This window comes from Aplidium turbinatum, chromosome 8 (assembly GCF_918807975.1).
Source record: "Aplidium turbinatum chromosome 8, kaAplTurb1.1, whole genome shotgun sequence".
Classification (NCBI taxonomy): domain Eukaryota; kingdom Metazoa; phylum Chordata; class Ascidiacea; order Aplousobranchia; family Polyclinidae; genus Aplidium; species Aplidium turbinatum.
In genome coordinates, this window is record NC_137479.1 from 14,181,679 (window position 1) to 14,204,779 (window position 23,101).

General features: G+C 36.9%; 1 protein-coding gene across 1 annotated transcript in view; it reads right to left on the reverse strand.

Moving 5' to 3' along the window:
* Positions 1-113: 113 nt before the first annotated feature.
* LOC145776082 (phospholipid-transporting ATPase ID-like) overlaps positions 114-23,101 on the reverse strand; it is a 30,195-nt gene continuing 7,207 nt past the window's right edge. Inside the window, exons 7-30 of the mRNA XM_082587487.1 lie at positions 22,218-22,406; positions 22,039-22,097; positions 14,085-14,159; positions 13,775-13,896; positions 13,241-13,349; positions 12,708-12,851; positions 12,273-12,444; positions 11,766-11,882; positions 11,607-11,693; positions 11,165-11,268; positions 10,256-10,325; positions 9,776-9,906; positions 8,889-9,053; positions 6,654-6,746; positions 5,885-5,968; positions 5,287-5,470; positions 4,860-4,941; positions 4,413-4,554; positions 3,960-4,043; positions 3,345-3,436; positions 2,279-2,432; positions 1,361-1,499; positions 590-720; positions 114-253 (exon numbers count right to left, since the gene is read on the reverse strand). Coding sequence (XP_082443613.1) covers positions 182-253; positions 590-720; positions 1,361-1,499; positions 2,279-2,432; positions 3,345-3,436; positions 3,960-4,043; positions 4,413-4,554; positions 4,860-4,941; positions 5,287-5,470; positions 5,885-5,968; positions 6,654-6,746; positions 8,889-9,053; positions 9,776-9,906; positions 10,256-10,325; positions 11,165-11,268; positions 11,607-11,693; positions 11,766-11,882; positions 12,273-12,444; positions 12,708-12,851; positions 13,241-13,349; positions 13,775-13,896; positions 14,085-14,159; positions 22,039-22,097; positions 22,218-22,406 — 2,801 coding nt within the window. The 3' untranslated portion in view covers positions 114-181. The remainder of the gene's footprint in view (positions 254-589; positions 721-1,360; positions 1,500-2,278; positions 2,433-3,344; positions 3,437-3,959; positions 4,044-4,412; positions 4,555-4,859; positions 4,942-5,286; positions 5,471-5,884; positions 5,969-6,653; positions 6,747-8,888; positions 9,054-9,775; positions 9,907-10,255; positions 10,326-11,164; positions 11,269-11,606; positions 11,694-11,765; positions 11,883-12,272; positions 12,445-12,707; positions 12,852-13,240; positions 13,350-13,774; positions 13,897-14,084; positions 14,160-22,038; positions 22,098-22,217; positions 22,407-23,101) is intronic.

Genomic DNA, 23,101 nt, shown 5'->3' on the forward strand with positions numbered 1-23,101 from the left:
CACGAAGATTATTGCAAAATAATTTAGTACATGATGAAAAGTTAAAAAGGAGCAATCGAATTATGCACTAGTTCACATGTTTTATATGAGTTTTTAAACTTTTGGCTTGTTGTCTTGACATCTGCAATGAACCATATCAAGCTGCTCGTGTATCCAGTGGTTCAGAAAACACGTCGCATCTTCAGAAAGTCGCTGATTTCCCAGTCGAAGCCGTCGCGGGCAGAGTCTCTACTTTTTGTTGGTTTCGAATAATCTGAAATTTTTTGGGTTTGTTTTGTAGAATGTATGATTTATTTCAATAAAATTGAACGCACCAATTGTTTTGGTAATAATATAGTAGTTAGCCTAGTTACGTCAATATTACGTCTTAGGCTGCTTTTATTGGAACCCAACGTTGAAACAATGCAAAAAATGACTGATTTGTTATCTGAAAAGACACTATTAAGACAGAAAATAGTACGGTACGGTAAGGAATATTATGAAAAATCCTTCAGTCGAAGTGATCTTGCCAGAAAAAAGTGACCGTTTTTGTACAGTTTCCGTGTAAAAACGGCAACTTTTCTAGGTTTTGGTTAAGATTTGAGCTTACCTTGTCCACAGGTGTGGGCCACAGCATGTAGCGCAACAAACGAATCGCCACCTCGGGCATTATGCAAGTTACAGTAGTAAGAAGAACAGTGAACCATAAGACAGGGAAGCTGAAAGCATTTCTGGGAACACCTGAAACACAAGCGTATATTTTTTCATCGTATGAAACCACACGTTTCGCAACTCTCGTTAAACGCACGCTCGTTATCACTAAACACTGTTTACTTCAGAGCGCAGCAGAGCTAAGTCACAATTAGTACACTTTTTGTTTGCAAACAGTTTCGACATGCTTTACTCAAGAGCCGGTACAAATTTTGCATAAACTATTTGTCTTCTAGCGGCTAGATAGGTGGCTAACTGTATTACGCGATGTGAACTTGAACAGTTTTAAGATAATTTCATGACATACTTGCGAAACCATAAAACTTTGTGCAAAACCCTGTTTAGAGACAACGCTTTGTGACCATAGCATCACTCCTTAACTTTCATATAGCTTAGTTTGCTTTTTCAAGCTATAATGCTTGTGAACAAACTGCAAGCGTTTGTAACTAAGTCAATGCATTTTACACGATATATAAAATTGTTTCTTTGATCGATCTTGAGTACTTTTTGAACTGGACAAGCTTAAATTACTTGGATCAAACTCCCTTCTTTCTTCCGCAGGTCAGCTAGCTAAAATAGTCACAGAAAATAATGCTAAATCAAAAATTTCTATAGCCTACAACAAAAATGATTCTCAAGAATCCACTACAAATCTAAAAAATAAGCTCACCAACAAAAGGAAACTGCGTAGGAAATAAGTTGTAGAAACCGTCGCTGCATAGACCAAGTGAAAATGGAAAATAAATTGCAATGCTTCCCCAAGTGAATAAGTGGTTGATTGGCGTCCAGTACGTGGTGTCCAACGATACCTGTGATAAAAGTATCCTAAGTGGAATATTTTTTAAACTGTAGCCAAGATTATATTATATCCGAGGAACGCTTTTGTGTTATAGGCCTACATATTGTCCTAAGCTGGCAATTAGATTGTTAAATGTAGCCCACACCACAAGCCTACTCCACATAAATTACAGCAGCCGATCAGTAAAAAGCATGGGAAGACCAGAGTTCGGGCGAAGCATAAATATGGCAGAAAGGTCAGAAAAATTGTGCATAGGCTATATTTTGTTTTGATTAGCCAAGTGCCTTCCTGGATACGCCACTGTCCACAAAGCCTACAAATTAACTAAAGCAAGTGCTTCATTTGAGGCATGACAGCTATGGATTTGATAATTATGAAGAAATACAGGTAGCCTAAAGCTCAGTCATAAATTTTATGGTTGGTTTTGAATTTTTATCCTCGAACTGGCAAAGCCTTGATAGGTTATTTCTGGTAGTTTTGCATACTTGTAGAGGCTTGTTGCGCAGGGCCGGTTACCGAGATTGATAGAGTGAAGCTTTCGATTGTTGAAGTCTTGTTGCTGGTGAATTATTCCATTCATTAGGTACTGCTAAATGGAGAGCAGTCCTTAAAATGCGTTGCTCAAGCGCACACCCGGAAAGTCAAACCAGAGCCGCTTGATCTTGAAGCTTCTTCGTTCACGAAGTCACACGCTAACCAACTGAGCTATCGGTGTGGATGTTTATGTGTTGCAGGTCAGTCTGACTGAAACTAGCCCATGTTTAAAAAAAACTTTTAGCCTACACATACTTGAAAAGTAACAATAAAGACCAGACTTGTTGAAATGACATAGGTCATGGTGGCATGGTTACTAGTGCTGCGTCCATCGAAGTTCATGAAGCCGTTCAATGCGCCGTAGGTAAAGAAAAATAGCACCAAGCTGGTGAGGACGCCAGTAACTAAGCTGTAGGAGATACAACAATAGAATGATTTTCTGACACACTTTTGAATGCGAACTGTGGTGTCTTAAAATTAAAGTAGGCCTCCGAGGCTCGGTTTAGGATTGAGGATCCATGTTGGTGGTCTAGGTCTAGAATACACAAACCAATAGAGTACAAAGACTCTAGTGGTCTGTGCTAGAATATTAAAAGTAACAAAACCACAGGTGCGCAACATCTATCAAATTGTTTCATGACATTTGAGTTAACAAGCTCCATTGAATAGGCTAATCCAAAACTTTAGATTTTTTAAACAAAAATGCTCATAGACTAGCCTACTGATTGATTGATTGATTTTATTTCGTTGTAGGTAAATATAATACAATAAATACAGCAATAAAAAAGGAATTTCCAGCAACGGGAATCTGCGAAGAGACCATGGGTCTTCGAGTCAAGCAGATACCCCAGATTCTAATAGAAGTTCTAAAATTGCGATAAGAATAATTCAATAACGAAAATTGAGACAAGGTGTTAGAAGATGGTCACAGAGAAATATATTTAGTAGTCTATCGGTAGCATAAAGGTAATGCAAAATTAATCGTGCTAATATTTGGCGATGAGTGAATATTTGTGTTGTTTTTTAAAAGAATAAAATGACAATTTACGCAAGCTCGTTGGTAAGGAGTTCCAGACTTTCACTCCGGCGTATTTAATGCTGCGCTGGAGTCGAGATGAGGCGTAACGTGGGACAAAATAACAATCATTGGAAGAGTGTCTAGTAAGACGTGCATTATACATGAGTTTGGTTTTTTCAAAGTAGTGTGCGAAAGGCAGAGGCAATACATCCGTATCAAATTTAAACATGAATTTAGCAATTTCGTGTTCGTACTAATCTACTGCAAAAAATAATCGTCCAAACAAAGAAGCTTCTATATCACCTTCGCCCAAACATTTTCATGTTGAACAGTTTGTTCTTTTGTCCTGGCAGATACAACTTCGGGTTGCGAAGACATACTGTTTCGTTGACATCCTAATGCAAAAAAAAAAACGGAATCAAAACAGCAGATTTTGATTATGTTTGTGATAGCCTACTATAAAATTCAAATAGGCTACAGGACGAATTACTGGTAGGAAAATTAAATGTTCCTAGAATTTCTATTCAAGAATTAGATGACTACAATCGTCCTCTTTTTATTGACTATTTGCTCTTTCTACAGTTGTTAGTCTTTTAGTCTGTGTTATTGGTAGGCTGTGGCTTCTTCCACTCATAAAAATTTAATATTTTTTATTAAAATGTGGCCATGGTGAAAATATAGAAATGGGCTACCCAACAAAAAAAAACATGCTTGGGCAACCACTAAACTAGAGGATTTACCAAAACAACTGGAAACATGCACAAGCTCCTCAGCTAGTGGGCCAAACTCAATTTTAACCATCAATGTAAATAAATTTTGCGGTAAGGGTTTACTAAAGTAGTGTTAGTTCTTATTCGAATGGAATCAGCTTCCACCACGAGTGCCAGAATGAGCATGCCATAATCTTGTTGATATTACCTGTTCTAAAATAGCGAGCACCAGTATAGGTGTGGATGTGTAGATGATGTTGTACAACGTCACAAACCAATCATCATAGGCAGACTAAAATAGAGAATAAACACAAGTTCAAAGAAGGAAAAAATCTGCTATTTTTGTTTAATTTCAACTCTTTTGGACTATTTGCATTGAATTGACTAGTTGTGCTTACTGATGTAATAGCTTACTGACGTCATCAATACTACAAAAGTGATTTAACTTGGAATTTTATATAGCACACTGAGTGCAAAGACGATTTCAGTCCAAATATAGCCTATCATATCTATTTTTAGATAAAACCTTTCCAAAGAAAGCCTATTCTTATAGACATACGATTTTATAAATCAATAAAAACGCTAAAACGATTCATTAAAGCGTTATGTTTTTTTATGAACAGTTTGTAACGAAAGTACAAGATGGAATCTCATAACTCGCCTGAGCTGTAAATCCATTGAAGCATCCATACCAAAAGTGCACGAGCGTGAATGCAAAGTTCTTGTAGAAAAAGTAATTTAAAAATTTACAGATTCTCATGTAAGACCATCGTCCATGAACCAGAAGCAATCGTTCCAAGAATCTGAGTACAGAACAACAAATGTTTTTTTAGATGGATTAATTATTAGTTTCAGTTTAATCTGTTTCGAGTCTAAACTTTAGAGTTTAGACTAACGTAAATGTCCATAACAAAATCAGTCTTGTGTGCATTGATTTGTGTGCAACGTATAATCCGCATATCAACTTACTTTTCCTAATTACTAAAAAAATTTGTTCATCTACCGCTCAATGAGTAAGCTGTGGTCAAAACACTGTAAATTCTTGATTGAATAATGTAGCCTACACTGAATAACAAGATACGCCTTACCGGTTTTCTTTGTCACTCACCGAAACTGGCCAAACGCAAAATCTGATGCCAACACAGCCTGGGTTCCTTCTTCACCACTGATGCCAACACCGATGTGTGCAGCTGGAATATAAAGACTCTATAGCGTCTATCGATTAGGTTTTTACCTTTTGAGAAGGAGTGATCTTCCTGGCGTCAGCACTACCTGACTACTCACTGTAGAACAGCAAGCATTGTGTTTCGCTAACCATACCGGTGTAGCCTCCACGCTAGTCATCATGATTTTTAACTTCCAATCACAATGGCAAAAGTTTGTTTCTTTTTTTATGACAGTGTTAATGAAACTAACATGTATTACAAAGTTTAACACTAAAGAAAGTTATTGCTATATTAACAAGTTTTATTCTCTTGGTGACTAGGTTGGGCCATCCATCACAAGATTGTTACTTTTTATCTCTAACACGATACCTTTTATCATGCTGACGTCATTAGCACCATCACCAATAGCAAGAGTGACTGCTGCCCTGTTTTTCTTGACAAGCTCAACAACCCTGGCTTTCTGTATCGGAGTCACACGACAGCATATGACAGCAGAGCAAGAGGTGGCCAGTTCGAGAAATTTCTCTTTTAAATCTTCTTCCAAAGCATAGACCTGAACGATCGAACAATAAAAAACACTTTAAATTATTGCGGCTATCTTGTTGAAACTATTGATGGATGAAAACTGAAAACAACAATGGTAAACTGCCTCTTTGACAAGCTCTGTGAAAAAATGTTCCTCTATTTACACTGCATTTTGAGTAGCCTACAGTAGGCTATACGGCATTTTTATCAAAATCAAGAAAGTGCAGGCTGGTTGGCTTAGCTTTACTTGCCACAACCCAGATATTCTAACCTAGTTAACCCACTGTCAAACAACAGATTGTTAGAAATCGTTTATAAATGTTTTGCCTATAGAACATAAACACCTCTGATATGCAAACGTCAACCACACGTCATAAAATCTCAATGCATCATTCCATGAAGCTAGGTAACTAATTAGCCTACAGTGTAGTCGATAACTCACCAAACTGTGTCCATTGACAACTACTCCAAACTGACGAGAAGTATTCGATGTTTCGTCGTTCACGGCATTGTTTGAAATTTGAACCTGAACAACAGATTTTGTTGTCAATGAAACATGCCCAGTTTTTTTACATTAGCCTACATTCCATCAGTCTAGCACAGTAGCAAGATGTAGAATTCAGTAAGCTGTAAGCTATGTAGTTTTTTTTACAGACAGGGTTTTTGCGAGATCACTTAAACTAGCTAGGCTATACTCTACTCTAAATGATTAAAAACAACTAGAAAATTTTTTTTGGACTACATTATTGTTTCAATTTCCTCGATTAGGATTTCATTTCTTAAAGAAGTTTTGACAATCATCGTTTAATTATTAAAATTGAAAAAGATTTTAATTGGTGATGAAAGGTTGGTTGTGTTGCAATGATAAATCATGTTCGGCAACCAAGCAGCAAGAATTTCAGCGACAGCTCTGTCACTGCAAATTCTTGCTTCAGCTACTCGTTTTCCGAAAACATCACTGGCTGAAAATCTCGGCAAGTAGGCTACTAGCAAGTGCTCAACCGTTTTCTGATAGTCAGGTAGAAGTTATTTTATATTTTCATATGTTACAATCCATCTGTTTGAAATAAATTCAAAAAAATCAGCCTACTTCTTTGCCAAAATTGTAAGTTTGTTTTTATTTGCAAATCTTAAACAATCAGGCCAAAAAGTCAGAGAATAGATAGGCATTATATACAAATTAAAACAATAATTTGCGTTATTGGCAAGACCTCACGATTTTCAGCTTCAAAAGCTTGATTATAAAATCCAAGTTGGTTGGCGTTTTTTACCACTTTAAGTGCGCTGTCAATCTCCGTTTCGACCTGAAAAGAAGCAAAAGATGAAGCAATCATCATCGGATCCAGTGGCGTAGCCAGGAAAAAAATTTGGGGGGGCCAAATATTTGATGAATTGAAGAGAACGACAAAGTGTTTAATTTGAGCCATCGCCACCTGATGTGCAGTGGTGTATCCTGGTGGGTTGAGCAAGGAAAGCAATAAAGCTGGTGGGGGTTAGAGCGTGCCGAAGGCACGCGTATTCTAGGGGGGTCCGGGGGCATGCTCCCCCGGAAAATTTTTGCAAAATTACACTCAAATAATGGATTAATAGCGCTTTCTGAAAACACTTTTAAGGTAATATTTGTATGAAATTTATTAGCAGATAAACAGCTATTAACTTATTAAAGGTAGAAACTTACACACGAACGGGCAAAAACTTGTTAACTTACACACGAACGGGCAAAAACTGCGGCTAAAATTAGAGAACACCAAAAACTCAGCTACACAAAAACTCAATAACTACAAAAAACCCAACAGAGTAAGCCATTCTGAAATTGCTTTTACAAATTAGTTAAAAGAAACGTAAATCGCGTAAATTTTGCGCGATTTACGATTTGCAAAATTTATTGGTGTCTTTCTGTGTGTCTAAAACAAGTCCTTGGGGGTGTTAATAGCCAGATGTCTTGGAAAACGTTATAAATTTCTACAAATTTTATTATATTTTCAACAAAGGAATCAACTTTGGAATCTAAACTTGGAAAATTTGGGGGGGGCCATGGCCCCTTTCGCCCCCCCTGGCTACGCCTATGATCGGATCAGGCAAAGTTAGCATTGTGATGGATTGAGAGTCAATCGAATTGTGGTTCGAATCCTTACCAGGTCAGTTTGTTTGCGTTCCTCAAACACAGTAGAAAAGCTAAAATTTCGCTTTTTCCAGATTTTGCTGAACAAATGTCTTTATTTAGACTAAAGGTTTTGTGGAAAAACTTTGCATTTTTATTGTGCAAAAATAGTTTGAACAATGCGTATTGATTCAAACTTTTGTCTGAAGCAGGGCATTTCAAAATCGTCCAGTTACCATTACAATTATTGTTTTGGCAACCATCATCGGCTGCATAGCCGAGTGGTGAGAGCCTGGGTACGACACTCGACAGACCGTTTGTTCGACACCACTCAAAATCATGCGGCTGTGTCTATGGCAAAACCGTGCGCGGACATTTTGCTGAAAGGACATTTTGCCGAAAGATATTTTTCCGAAAGACATTTTGCCGAAAGAACATTTTGCCGAAAGACATTTTTGCCGAATGGACAAACTGCCGAAAGGAATAAGGTTGTGAACGATAGACTAAAACACATTGTTGAGAATATCGATACATATAACACAAAAGTGAGTTTCGGCAAAATGTCCATTCAGCAAAATATTTTTCGGCAAAATGTCCTTTCGGCAAAATGTCTTTCGGCAAAATGTCTTTCGGCAAAATGTCCTTTCAGCAAAATGTCCGGGTACCGAACCGCCAACGCAGGCCTGTCACCGAGGATGACACAACAAAATGTTTGCTTACTGAAGTAGGCTACTGGTTATTGTAAAATATTTGACTTACAAGATACCATTGAAGGGAGACCTATTCTTGAAAAGCGTAACTCAAAGTTTTGCTGTTTCTGTGTTCACACAGCGGGGTATTTACTCACTGCACTATGTTTACCAATTGTCATAAAGATATAGGCTATGACTAACTCTGCAAAGCATGAAAACTACTGAAAATTTTGTCACTGCAACTTTATTTCTACAACTGCCTAACAGGCTTCAGCTACGGCTTTTCAGATCTATTTCTAATCTCCATACTTCATAAATTTGAGTAAACTTGTAGGCTACTACTGTATTACAGTATGCTAAAAACACACAAACTTATTTTGCACGACCTGCAGGCTGGAGACTTGCCCTTTTTAGTCATGTCTGATCTGTTTCTGGAGACCTTCAGAAAAAATGTAACGTAAAGTCATTCGTTGCACGTCATAACACCAGAAAACAGCCATAAAACTACTGCACACTTATTAGCCTATTTAGGCTAAACCAAGAAAAATACCAAAACTGCAAATATCCACTCATGATAGTCTAAAGATTTTAAATAGTAAAATAAGTTTGAGACATAGTAAGCTACATTGCAAACATTTAAATTTAAAACATACTTCATCCGAAGAATATCCTTTAAATATGAAGACTTCCTTCATATCTTCATTCAGCATGTTGCAAGAGTAACCGATATTGACTGCAGTCTCCTGTTTATCTCCAGTCAATACCCAAATCTTAATATTTGCTTTTGATAAATTTTCAATTGTTTCTGGAACTCCTTCCTGTGAAACCATCCAAAAATCACTTACAATTATCTACTGAATGTTCCAAAAAAATATCCACTCAGGCCAGATTTTAAGTCAACATTAATTTGATGTTTAGTTATGAAAGTACAACACAGTCAAGTTGAAATATCAATCATGTTTTCAGTTAAAATAAAGAGTTCCACCGTCAGAAGCATGGCTTCACAGGTCAAAACCGACTGATTTGGGTAAAAATGGAAATGTTTAGGCCTCTTGAGGCAGGGCATCTCATTATCTGAGAGCAAAATTGTTGTCATTTTTGGATTTCTCATGGTCAAAATTATGAGAAACAATGCAAGAAGCTAAAAAAATTTAAAATTTTTGAAATTTGAATAAGTCTAACCCACGGACATATTTACTCAGTGAAAACAGTGAACTCATTGTGAAAACCGGTTATACATATTCAATGCTAGCAATAACATTCATATTAAAATTTATACGAATACTCAACAAATTTCTTAATGTTGTCAGGAAAGAAGAAAGTTTACAATAGCTTTGGAATAGAGTTTTGATCTCACAGCTTTAGACCAAGAGTAGCCCTACAGTTGTTAATGCAATTTTTGAGTTTCGTATCCGCTGAGTAAATATATCCGTGGTCTAACCAAGCATGCAGGTTTAGTTGATATTCTTCAAGATTCAAAAAATAATATTTTGTGCTGTGCTTAAGTGCCGAAATACGTAACCAACACCGTAGAGCGCACTTGCAGCTTATCTTCAATAGCTGTTGCTCCAAGAAGAATCATATCTCTCTCGATTTCTTCATAAACAGCAGAAAGCTTGTCTTCTCGGTCTTCCAGTGCTGTATTGGCTTTCTGATAAGCTTCGAACCAAGCTAACAACATAGAAGAATGTTACTTAAGTGATACATTTGCGCCTCATGATATGTGAAAAACTTTTTTTTTATTTGCGGCTGTTGTTGTTGCAGAGTTGTCCGCACGATGCACAACACGCATATCTGGAAGGCGTTTAGATGGAATATATGAAATCCATCCTGATAATCATCCAGTCTTTTAGGCCTTTGCCTTTTTGCGACAAACCTCAACAAAAGTCATGATTAACACACTTATTCCTTACGTGAAATTTCAGAAATAAAGTAGTTTCAGCTCCATAATTTGCCTCTTGTGTTTATAAAAAAAAATTAAAAATTTATGATAAGCTTAGTTTTTTATAGTTTAACTTACTGTCGAATTGAGATTCATCGATGTGCTTCATTGCAAGGCATAAGGTTCGCAACCCAGAACGTGAAAAACTCTGCAGAGAAACAACTCCTCATTTAATTAAATAGTGTTGTGGCCAGTGCTATATTTGTAAGGCAAGACTTTGCTGAATAAAGAGCAGAAAATGCATTAAACTTATGTTCAGCAAACGTTTCGAAGACTATACTGTCTTCATCTTGAGTGCTATAAAAATATAGTTATCGAAACGTTTGCTGAACATGGGTTTAGCATCTGCATTTTTGGCTCTTTATTTTTTGATTAGATTAACCAGGCGTTCCAGTTCAATAACGCATCATAAACCTTTTCTGCAGGATAAGTGAACATTGAAACGACACACGTTGCCTATGGCATCACCTTGCCAAAAAACGGCAATAAAGACATTTACATAAATTGATAAATCTAAACAAAGAAATTCGGTTATTTGCTTGGGGACAATAACAACAATATTATCAAATGGAAGGAGCTTGGTATATCGAAGACGCAATAAATCAAATCGTCTAATCATAAAAAAAAACATTAATCAATGTCGATTGCGCTGCCTTGTGTTGTGGCGTCTTATGGACGATCTAAAGGACATGAGATCGATTCCTAGCAGGGGCACGTGGATGAATCTTGGTGAGACATATTAAGTCACATTTGAAGGCAGATACGAAAATTGACCCCTTTAGCTTCCGGTCTATTTTACCAAAACCTTCAACCATTAGGCATAAGCTTATTATTAAAAAATGTGGTCTCACACTTGACTCTAAGAGTTGAGAGATGAGAAAATAAGGTTCTCATTATAGCCAACTAAACCTTCGGCACTAACGAGCCTATCAATACGATAACCTAACAAGTTGCCATTACCAACTACAAACTGCGCACAAGAATTACGTTTAAGTGCTTTGTAGTTTTTTCTTTCATCCTGTGATCATTATCTGGATGTAATCTTTCGTACATGACTGAGTCAGCTCCTTTGCAGTATAATGTGATTCTCCCTGTTAAAACACCATCTTCGTTGGTACCAATTAACTATAAACGTGGTTGCACACGTGATTCCCAATATTAGATGTGGGGGAAACTACAAAGTTTTCATTGTTGTCATGCTTTTGTCACTTATGAGAGCAGGGTGTCTGGCTTTTTTTCTCGGCCACCTTTTCTTTATGCCAACGAAGGCCACCCAATTCATTACGCCCTGAGTAGAGGTGAAGGGCGCTTTTCAACAGCCAAGTCACCGTACAATATCTGAATGCAATATACAGTTATTTAAATTAAATGATAAGGCCCAACAGCAATTTCTAAAAATCTACAGGTAAAAAAATAGCAAATGCTTCACCTGTGTCGTCTTTCACTATAATTGACATTCTCTTGCGCACGTTGTTGAAATGGAGGAGGGCTAGCACTTTGTAGGTGACTCGTTTTCCTAAAGTTAAGTTTCGTTAAAAGTTCTGTTCAACTGCTCTTTGAAAATGTGCCACATAATAGTAACACCAACCCATTTCTATGACGGTGATTGAGCTGAATGTCTTTTCTTTGTAAACAAATCCAAAATTTCGTGCTGCAGAAAGAAGTGCATCTTCGTCAGGAGATTCAGTGTGGTAGTTTAACCCATCTGAAACACAATCCAAGTGAACAAAACAGAAAACCAACATTGTAAAAGATTCCGTCGTTTCAAGATGTTAGAGAAATTTCTTTGAAGACAGATTTAAACTTTTTTAGACTGTAAAATACGGAAATGCTAAGACGGAATAAGTTGAATTGCTTAGCTGATCTAAACTTAATAACACTATATCGTTTTTGTAAAAATGAGAATGCTATGAAAAGAAATTAAAGATTAACCAAAATATCAAGGTTCATAGATGGACCAACGTAGCTCCTTGTAGATAAGTCCTCCCAATGAATACATGTCCGACTTTGCAAAAAAAAATCACCCAGAGAAAACCCTTTACAAATATGCAAATATCAAACCGCCAAATAAGCTTTTTCAATAATCAATGCGTACCTTTTTCTGTTTCCTCAATCACTGCAGTGTGACAGAGAGTGAGAAGACGGAAGAACAAAGAACAAGTTTCGCTGCCCGACTGGATTTTATCGATCAATCGACGATCGTAAAACTTAAACGACGGTTGAAAATATTCGTTATAGGATAAATCGACGGGTTCCAGGTTTTCACACTGCAACACAAAATCACGGGTGAGCAAGTCTTTCAAGACTTTTGGATAAAAAAATCTGATGATGTCAGCCTTGACATGCAAGAAAACGTGATACGCAAATATTCCCAGCTGGCAAGAATTCATCTTTTTACAGCGTCTGCAGACGTTGAATCGATGTAAAAAGGATGATTTTAATAGCTAGGCTATGCCTGTAAGTCGATAGCTACAAGGGCAGTACGCTTTTGTGCATTGGATTGCAGTTAATTTTTGTATCGTTTGATTACCTCACTTTCTGAGACTGCATTTCCATCTCTGTCGTAAATATCGCCATAGCGTTTTCCAGCTATCGAGCATTTGGTGAACTTCATGATGTTTTGAGTAAGCGTACCAGTTTTGTCTGAAAACACGTATTCAATCTGCCCGAGTTCCTACAAAGCAAAAAACACGCATAATTATTTTAGTGATTACATGAGTAAAAACACGTAAAGAAAAGTTGAAGGAAAGTATAATATGCGCAATTGAGTATCAACTTTATAAATGCAAAACGTCCAGAGCGATGTCAGTCGCTGATTGGACAAATTTCATGCAATTTTGATCAATCAGATTTTCAATCGTTTCAAGCTGAAACAAAATTACAATAAATGACCATTTTTGAGTTGGAGTTCTAAAGCAATCGTGACATTGCTATTTCTAACAATATTCATGACCAGAAGTTCCGGACAACAATATCACCCGTTTCGTGTTGTACATTGATTTGCTCAGGCAAGCAGCACGTCTTGGTGCAACAAAGCGAAAGCAGATTTTCTAAACTCCATACTTCATTGAGTGTTGTAGTTCTGGCCACAGCAGGTAAATTCTTCTTTTCGTAATACATTTGTCTGTCCCAGTTGATGAAGAAGCTTTGTCCGAGACGAATAAACTCCACGCTGAATATAGATGCATATAGAAGCAATCGCCAATGAGAAAAATGAAAAAATGCCGCCAACCAAAAAACAACATTTTCTAGTGCTGTATGAAAATATATAAATACACAAAGCAAAATCGATTTAGATAGAAATAATCTCACTTTGTTTGTAAATCACTTTGAAAACTATTTATTTGCTTGACTTTTTACTTTTGACAATTTGATTGTTGCATTCAGTAGCATCAAATAATCAAAAATAATCTCAAAAATAGCGTTCTGCTTTGAGCAGCGGAAACTTAAACCAATCCGGGTCGTGAGCAAGTAGACGTATTCCGTATTGCTATTTACAATCTTACATAGCCTACATGAGATTAATAGAATTGAGTAATTCGTCCAAACAGATATGAAAAGGGATGATAGTTTAATAATTTCCAACATGTTACCTACCTGACATAGAGAGATATAGGAACCAGGGTATTGAGAAGAATGAGATTAGACCAAAACATAAGAAAACCAGCTATTTGTGGGTTAGGAGCAGAGCTATCCCATGGTAAGTACACTTGAAATTTCTAAAAAAAAAAATTGTTGCTTTCTTTAAGAAACCACTAACAAGAATAGTTTGAGAAAAAAAGCATAAAGTCGACAGTGTTCGATAAAGTTCTGTCTTGTCAGTCATTTAGCAGCTATTTTAATGCAATAGAACTTGTTACTTTGGTGCTCAAAGAGCATAGCCTATTACTAATCAAGTTGATCTTACGTTTCCGGTGTATGTTTCCCAGACGCTGTTAACAATTGCAGTGATAGTACAAAGAATAAACAAGAGAAGAAATATCTGAAAAATCAATAAAATTCATTCATAAATCAATAATAAACAAATTTTGTTTAGATTACGAAAAAACATGTTTCAATGTTTTACATTAAAACACCTAAAAATGTTCTTGCTCATCTCATGTGACATTAAAAAACAAATAAATTGGGAAATATCCAGCTTATTCAAGTTTGTAACAATAGTTATTTTATTGCTCAAATACTGTACAAAATAATTAACTAATTTCAATGGATAAATAGCTTTCTAGAAAGTAACGAGTTAAGGTGGAGGACTCGGTCACATGGCTTGTAAAAAGCTTATTTTAAGTTGAAAAGGTATTTTCTGATAATTGCATAGGAAAATTTGGATGAATTTATTTCTGTAATGCATCGAGGGGCAAGTATGTCTTATAATAAAATTACTCGCTGGTCACATTTTAAATGTAAATTTCCTACTTTTTATTCATTTTTGGACGGCCTACCAATTTTAACCTTTTTCTTTTAAGATAGCAATTTTCTAATGTCCACTGGCCGTAGTTAGTTGTCTCTCTCAGTTGTTATTTTGCTTTATCAGTCACTAGGAGTAGCCTAATAATAGATAACACAGGCCAACAAAAAATTCCTTTTTTAAAAGGTACGACATGTTAGAGTCATTTTAGGGTATTTCGAGGCCCCTGATTCCGAAAATGCACTTTTTTTTCGAATTGGCTCTAGTTTTTGAGATACAGCAAAAACATTTTTTTCGCAATTTTGAGCCCCTATAGATTTAACATCGGGTCGTTTATTACATAGACAAAACTGAAAGTAATCCCAGGCACATTTCTGAGTTGTATAAACGCTATTTGGAACCAATCACGCTGATTACAACCAAAACAAACAGCTATTTAACGTTTACTGGCCAAGTAGCAATCAAAATACGACGTGAAGCAAGCCTGAGAATACAAGATGTAGAATGTATAACTTGTGTTTTGCGTTAATATATTTGTTGACTTCAGCAGTATCAGACTTAGGCTACTAACTAACCCATTCTGCGATGGATACAGCGCTATATAAAAACAAGCATTATTATTAATATTATGCTTGTTTTATATATAAAGCGTTCTAAATATTAATACAAGCAAAATGCATACATTGTTTTGCTTAACAAACTAGACAAATAAGCAAAACAAAGCTATCGATGTACAAACGCAACTCTTTATTATGGTAAGCCTACTGAGTACTGAACAACACCCCATCAAGGTATGAAGCCATTTATGTAATTTCAGAATACAAAATTATGTTCTTCAGTAAAGTAGGTGCTTAGACTTTTATCCTTGTTACAGAAGAACGTAATTTTGGCCTCGGAGTCAAGAATGCGACGTTGATCGAGATGAGGAGCCAAGATTGCAGCTGCCACTTTTGATAACTAAATCTCTAACTACAATAGGTGGTAGAAATAGCTTTGAGAAAAACCTTGACCTTGCTCTAAAACATTGCTGAAGGTATTGAAGTTACTTTCGGCCATTCCCGTTTTACTATTGTTTCAAGCAAATCCCCACTTGAAACAAGAGAGGGCAAAGAAAAAACATAAATAGCAACGTCCATGCAATGGCCGCCTTGCACAATTGCACACTACGTCTCCATGTAAATATGATGTTCCAACTTCTTTTGTGACGACTTCATTCGAACATGTTCACTGTACAGAAGTATCAATAAGGTGATTCCCCGCTCTCTTTACGCCATGGCACCCCGAACTTCTTCTTAACCTTGAGCCCAGAAACGGGCTTGAGTGCAATGTTTGCATACTTTAGGAAGAACCCATGACTTACCTTGATCAACCAGTTTCATGTCAAAGTATTAATATTAATAATAATGCTTGTTTTTATATAGCGCTGTATCCATCGCAGAATGCGTTGCTCCTCAGCGCTTTACAAAGCAGACAAGGTCAATGCAGCCGTTTAATAGAGGTCACCAAACTACGGCCCGCGGGCCGGAATCGGTCCGCGAACTGATTTCATCCTGCCGCCACGTGCTGCGGAAATAACAGCTGCACTACAACTGTTAAGGAAAAAAAGTGAAAAAGTTTTTTGTTACAATTGTTCGTTCTTATAGTTCGTTGTTGTATGTTGAATTTGTACATTTTTCCACCAGGCAGCCTACATGTTGGTGTTCTGTTTTTATGATTAGGCCACCACAAACAGGGACAGCCTAGGCCAAATTTGGAAAGATGTAATGTTCTTTCAAGCGCACGATGCCCTTTACTCCTATAGTGTATCACGGTGTCCGACAAATTGTTCGTAAGCAATTGTTCGTAAAGCAATTGTTGGTAAAATTAAATCTTCGTAAAACAATTCTTCCTAAAGCATTTTTTCGTGCATGCAGTTAAAATTTGATGTATACGAAGAAATGCATACGAAGAATTGTTTTACGGATTTCATTTTACGAAAAACAGTTTACGAACAATTGTTTTACGAACAATTGCTTACGAACAATTGCTTTACGAACAATTGCTTACGAACAATTTGCCTATAACCGTGCATCACAGTAGGGGATAACTTTTCCAGCAACCTTTCGATTTTCATCACAACTTTGCTATTTCACCGCTGACTGTTATTTATTGTGCTCAAGTCAATGGAGATTCTAAATAATTGTATATCTTTTCGCAATTTGCATCCGGCCCGCAGCTGTTAATCTCGCAGCAATCCTGCCCTCAGAGAAAAAAGTTTGGTGACCCCTGGCCTATGTCATTTATTAGCCTATAGATAAAAAAAAAACTTCTTGCAGCAAAGACTTGGCCTTAGCAAAGGCTTAGAATAAAATTTCATTTGTGCAAGTATCCATTTCAGTAGGCCTACCTTTTGAATATAAAGCTGCATTCATAAACACATGACTTTCGGGCTATTTTTCTTGTGAGGTACTGATTCACAGTTTTCATTCTATATTCATGTCTCACAATAATCACAGTTCATTTCAACCCTTGCTTGCGTTTTGAAGCTTTGTACAGTATCAACCAATTGAACCAGACAAGTGCAATTATGACATCACAATGGTAAACAGGGCTGAAAATAAGTAATGTGCCAATTGAAAGCTTTCGAGTAACGATCTCAAAAATATTTTCATTGTCGAATATCTCGAAAACTAGAGCCAATTCGAAAAAACTAAGTGCATTTTCGAAATCAGGGGCCCTGAAATACTCTAAAATGACTCTCCCTTTTGTGCCAAATTTTTTTGTTGGCCTGTGTTAGGCCCGTAGCCAGACATTTTCAAGGGGGGGTTCCCAAATCCAAAAATATGGACCTTTTGAAAACACTTTCTTCTTGGTGTGTCCACAAGCAAGCAATCAAAACATAAGAAGCGGAAGTACATAATATACATACCAACAAACAAAACAAACTTTAAATTGTCAACATTACAAAAACGAAGTAAATACCGGTACAAACAATTTTCACATTAACAATAGCACATCCACAGTCAAGCCCGCAACCAGGGGGGGGGCATTGGGGGCATTTGCCCCCCCCAAAATTTTTTGAAAATTTTTTAAGCGTTCTATGCAGTATGAAATGTACTATGAATAGACACAGCCATACTGTAGAGTGTAGACATTGGTGTAGCCAGGGGGGCGAAAGGGGCAATGCCCCCCCCCCCAAATTTCAAACTTTGGATTCCGAAGTTGAGCCCTTTGTTGAAAATATAATACAATTTGTAGAAATTTACAACGTTTTCCAAGACATCTGGCTATTAACACCCCCAAGGACATGTTTTAGACACACAGAAAGACACCAATAAATTTTGCAAATCGAAATTCGCGCAAAATTTACGCGATTTACGTTTCTTTTAACTAATTTGTAGAAGCAATTTCAGAATGGCTTACTTTGTTGAGTTTTTGTGTAGCTGAGTTTTTGGTGTTCTCTAATTTTAGCCGCAGTTCAGTTTTTGCCCGTTCGTATGTAAGAGCTACCTTTAATAAGTTAATAGCTGTTTATCTGCAAGTAAATTTCATACAAATATTACCCTAAAAGTGTTTCCAGAAAGTGCTATAATCCATTATTTGAGTGTAATTTTTCAAAAATTTTCCGGGGGAGCAAGCCCCCGGACCCCCTAGAATACGCGTGCCTTTGGCACGCTCTAAGATACGTCACTGCACATCAGGTGGCGATGGCTTACATCAAATTGTCGTTCTCTTCAATTCATCAAATATTTGGCCCCCCCCAAATTTTTTTTTCTGGCTACGCCACTGAGTGTAGACTATCGAAACCGAAAGTAGGCTACGCTGGTTGGAAGCCAGGCTAACGATTTTGTTCGATAAATTAGGCTGGCATCCTCATTATACTCAAATCCTCATCGTACTCAAATTCCAAGCGCGGAATTGGTGTTAAACGAACTTGTCAAATCAAGTAGAAAGTTAGACATTATGCTCTAAATTAAAATGTCCTTTTGCATTTGCAAAGTCAACTTCTTTGGGCCTACAAACATAAAAACTTGTTGAGCCAACAAAATGTTTCAGGATTGTAATTTGTAATTACCATGTTGAGTTTAGGCTATTCATATGTATCTGTTTGTTTATGTTGATGTAAATATTTGTTATTGATTCCTAATTTATGACTCCAGTCCTGCCAATGCAGTTCGTAGCCTACAGATGTTGTATTTTATTTGTAATCGACTGAACACATTACTGTATTATCGTAATTTTCTTCCTTGGGTAGTCATAGCTAAATGAGAAAAGGTTACAAAGGCTAGTTTCCGACAAAAACGTGATTGACATAAGTTATGACCACTGAACCGTAACATGGTAGTGCCACACACTCTTGTCCCTTATCAATGGGCGTGGACATTAACATAAAAATGTCACAATGCATCATTTTAATGTTTGTTCTTTGATAAAAATTAAATGCCCCCCCCCCGAAAATATTTGCTGGTTGCGGGCCTGTCCACAGTGGAACCGACAGGGGTGCCGGAAGTGGGAGGGGAGCAGATGCCTTTTTAAGGTTATGTAAGCCACTACACATTACACCATTTGCAATATAACAGTTTGCGCCACTGGTGGTCCACCTGGAATGTTTAGTGGTCCAAAAAGATTTTTGTTGGTTCACATAATGAACATCAGTTGCAGTGGTCTATGGAATTTCTTTCTTAAAAAAAACGGGACAATGGGACAAATACATGTAAGCTTCAGCGAATTTCACTGTAATTCAGCATAAAGTATATCCCACACTATCCACTAAACCAGGGGTGACGAGCCTTTTTGCGGTTACGGGCCACTTTGTCAATTACACAAGAGTTATCGGGCCACACAACTTTTTAATCATAACTTACTATGAAATGTTTTAGAAGCGACTCAAGATATTATTCATGAAAAGTAACAAACGGCAGATGAAAGTAATAAAACTCACACAGTTGAAATTACAATAAAAACAAATCAACTTGAGCAAAAAGGATAGAGCAACAGTATACTTGTACTGATGATGACGACAGTTTCGTTTTCGAAGCGTTTGCTTTCATGTGAGTATGATTTCTTCTTTTCGTGGCCCTATCTTTTTTGCTCAAGTTGACTAAATGTTTCGACCAGTATGCTTCGAAACAACAAATTAGTCAATGAAATTTTTTTTTCAAACAACAAACAAAAGCCCATGCGAATCATACAGCTGAAGCTATCTAATGCAGCATTGAAGCATAAAATATTAAAAAACAACATTGAAGCATTGAATTTTTTTGCTTAGTGGGATTTTTGTTTAAATTGTTTTGCGGCCGCACAAATTTTTTTAACGGGCCGCATGCGGCCCGCGGGTTGCAGGTTTGTCACCTCTGCACTAAACCAACACACGTCCACAATTCCGTTGCCTGTTCTCACGTCAACTAACTTACCTTTTATCACGAGAACTGTATTCATATTTATAAGATTTTATCAAGAGAATTATCCAGAAGGTAGAATGCAAGAAAGATTAACTAATACATAAACTCTGTAACCGAGAGAATACGAGTTAAACAACTTACGTCACATTCGCTAGCGCAATACAAGGCATTATGACGCAGCAATGATTAAATTTTATAACTTTGCTATTGTACAATCAATCATTTTATTTTTCGTCATTAACGCGTCCTGGACGAAATGTTTTCAATCTTCCATTTATCTTCCAGAAACCTTTTATTTAGAACTATCTGGAAGGTTTTAGCTGATCCTGTGATTATGTACACTACACCTTCTCCAAAATGTGGACCTTTTCGGCTCAAAGGGGGGTTCCCGGGAACCCTGAGAACCCCCCTGGCTACGGGCCTGTGTGTATTGTGTAATCTAATGCAGTATGCCTTGGGGCAACGTTATTTTTCGGGTGCGATTTTTTTTGCGTTGCAGTCGGAAAGTTTATTGTTAAAAGTTTTAGTCTATTACTGGCTATGTTTCTAGTTCAGTGGTTCTCAATCTTTTTGTCTTGGTGGACCACTTTTGGTGCCTTCAAAGCGGTTGCGAACCCCCCCAAAAAAATTACCTGAACTTTGGTATGGTATGTCGCGTCTCCTAATGGAAGCAAAAGTACCATAAGTTTCGAAGCGACACACTGCGAAGAATTTTCTGAACTCGCGACGCACTTATGACATTGACGAAGTTATGTTATGAGGCATGAGCTATACCTATGTTGGCACACAGGATCAAAAATCAGTGATCTTTGTAGTGATTTAATGTTTTTCTATAAATTTTATCGAAAATCAATTACAAAGAAGTTCTCCCCTTTTTCATTTGTAATCAATGTTCCGTTGCAATGACAGTCATGGCAAAATTGTGAGTGCTGATGGACTGCTCATTAACGTTTGAATTTCTAAGTTAAGCATTGATCAATAATCTGCTGTTTAAAAAGGAATTAAGTTAAACATACTTAACATATTACATAAACTTATAAAAGATGTAACCCTTTGAAGTATTATTTATTTTAGTTAGGAAACCAAACCCTTGTGCGATGGCCTTTTAAATTTCAAACGACGCACAATTTAAGAATCACTGTAATACAGGGATGGAGGAACCACGTGGGCCTCGTGAGCCTGGGCCTACCTACTTTATTTTTTGGGTGGGCCTGGCCCACCAACTTTTGAAAGCCAAATTTCTTTGAAAAGTTTGCGAAAACGGCAAATCAGAGAGGGAGTTCTAAAAAAAGGTCTTCACTCATTTGATACACACTAGATTGATTATTATCTTTGATAGCTCAATGATGAAATCCAATCTTTAAACTTTTCTGTTGAGCCCACTATTGATGGGCAGCACGTGTGTGTGTGGTTACGTGTGATTGGGGGAGCAATCTATCAATCAGTATAATTATTCTTTATGGTCACTATGGTTAAAACAATGATATCATTACATATGCACGTAGGCCTACTGTGTAATACTGCAGATTATTACTCCCAGGTGGTACTATTACTGTGTGTGTATTGCTGCCTTTTTATTTGTGTGTACATCGCCATATTTTGTACAACGCTATACAGCAATTTTGTAAACTTTTCTGGCCAAATCGGGTCAAAAATGAAAAATGTTCGCTTGTTAGCACGAAAGGCAATCATGAAAACACAATGTATAAACGATTTCAAGTATTAGGAATGCAACAAAACTATTGGGGGTCTGGGGGGCAAAGCCCACCAGAAGTTGAATTGACTTTGACTGCTGCGCCTCTGGGCCCACCTACTTTTAAAATGGTTCCTCCATCCCTGCTGTAATACACAAGTAAAACGCAACCAATTTTTAAATATCGTAACATCAACCATGCTGGAAACTCGGAAACTTTCACGGACCCCATGAAAACCCTTCACAGACCCCCGGTTGAGAACCGCTACATGATTAGTAGTTCAACATTTTTGTAACAATAGTTACAGTATTTTGTTTAATAAGTTTAGTATAGGCTTTACTGTATAATACACAGAAAATAAATAGATGTAGCATCACTTACCCACCAAACCAAACGGTTCATAAAGCGTTCTATACTCGTCCGTTTCATTACGTGAATGCCTGCAATTAACTTTATCATAAGACAATTTTACAAGTTTTATTACTGCATTGTGACAACATTTCAACATCACAGCTGTATAGGGTAGGCTACACAATGCAGAAGATTTGCTGGATTCTTACCAGAATTTTGCATGAGTTTAGTTTCAGTACCAGCAAAGATGACCAATCCAAAACACCACTCAGTGTTGCGAATGGTACAGCCACGAAGCAATATCTTGTCGTTGTCGATAGCAAAAGTTTCGTTTTTCCAATACAAGTTCCCTGTGAATTTGTGAAGACGATTGTTTGGAGCTTCACACTTGACTGCACCTGAGCGTAATAATAATTTTGTTGGTTAGTTGTATTATTACGCAGGTAGCCTAGTATATAGCCTAAATTTAAATATGCTACAATTTTTGTTGTTGAGTGTACATACCAAATATTTGCAGAATAACCTGCGTGTCTAACATTTGTTATTTCGTTGGCTTGTACTAGTTCACGGTACATTTTTAGTGTTTGCTTAAGTCCAACATTGTTAGCCTGAGAAATACGTATTGATACAAATTAAGCTGATGTTAAAATTTTGTCTTTAGGAATATGAAGGTGTTTGAATTTCAACAACTATAACTTAAATTTCAGAAGCCAGTTTCAAAAATCCGACTGAGAGAGATCGTGTCTTAATGACCACAGTTTAGAAGCCAGTTTTGCTAAATGCCAAAGCAAGCATAACAAACGTGAATTAATGATATGTATATCTACACATAGCCGTACGAGCCAGGGGAGCAGGGGGGGCAGCTGACCCCCTGTTGTTTCAAAACGTCGCGAATTCGGGCAAAATCTTGCAATTATTAGGGCAAAAATTGCTATATGAAAAGCCAAAAAATTGCATGAATTAAGAAAAACTATAAATTAATATCTTTTACCTATCAAACTAAGTACAACCTCTTACTTGCACAAGAAATGTGCCGCAAAATTTTCATTTGGCACACCCGTATTGATGTATTGTATTGGATGGTAATCAAACT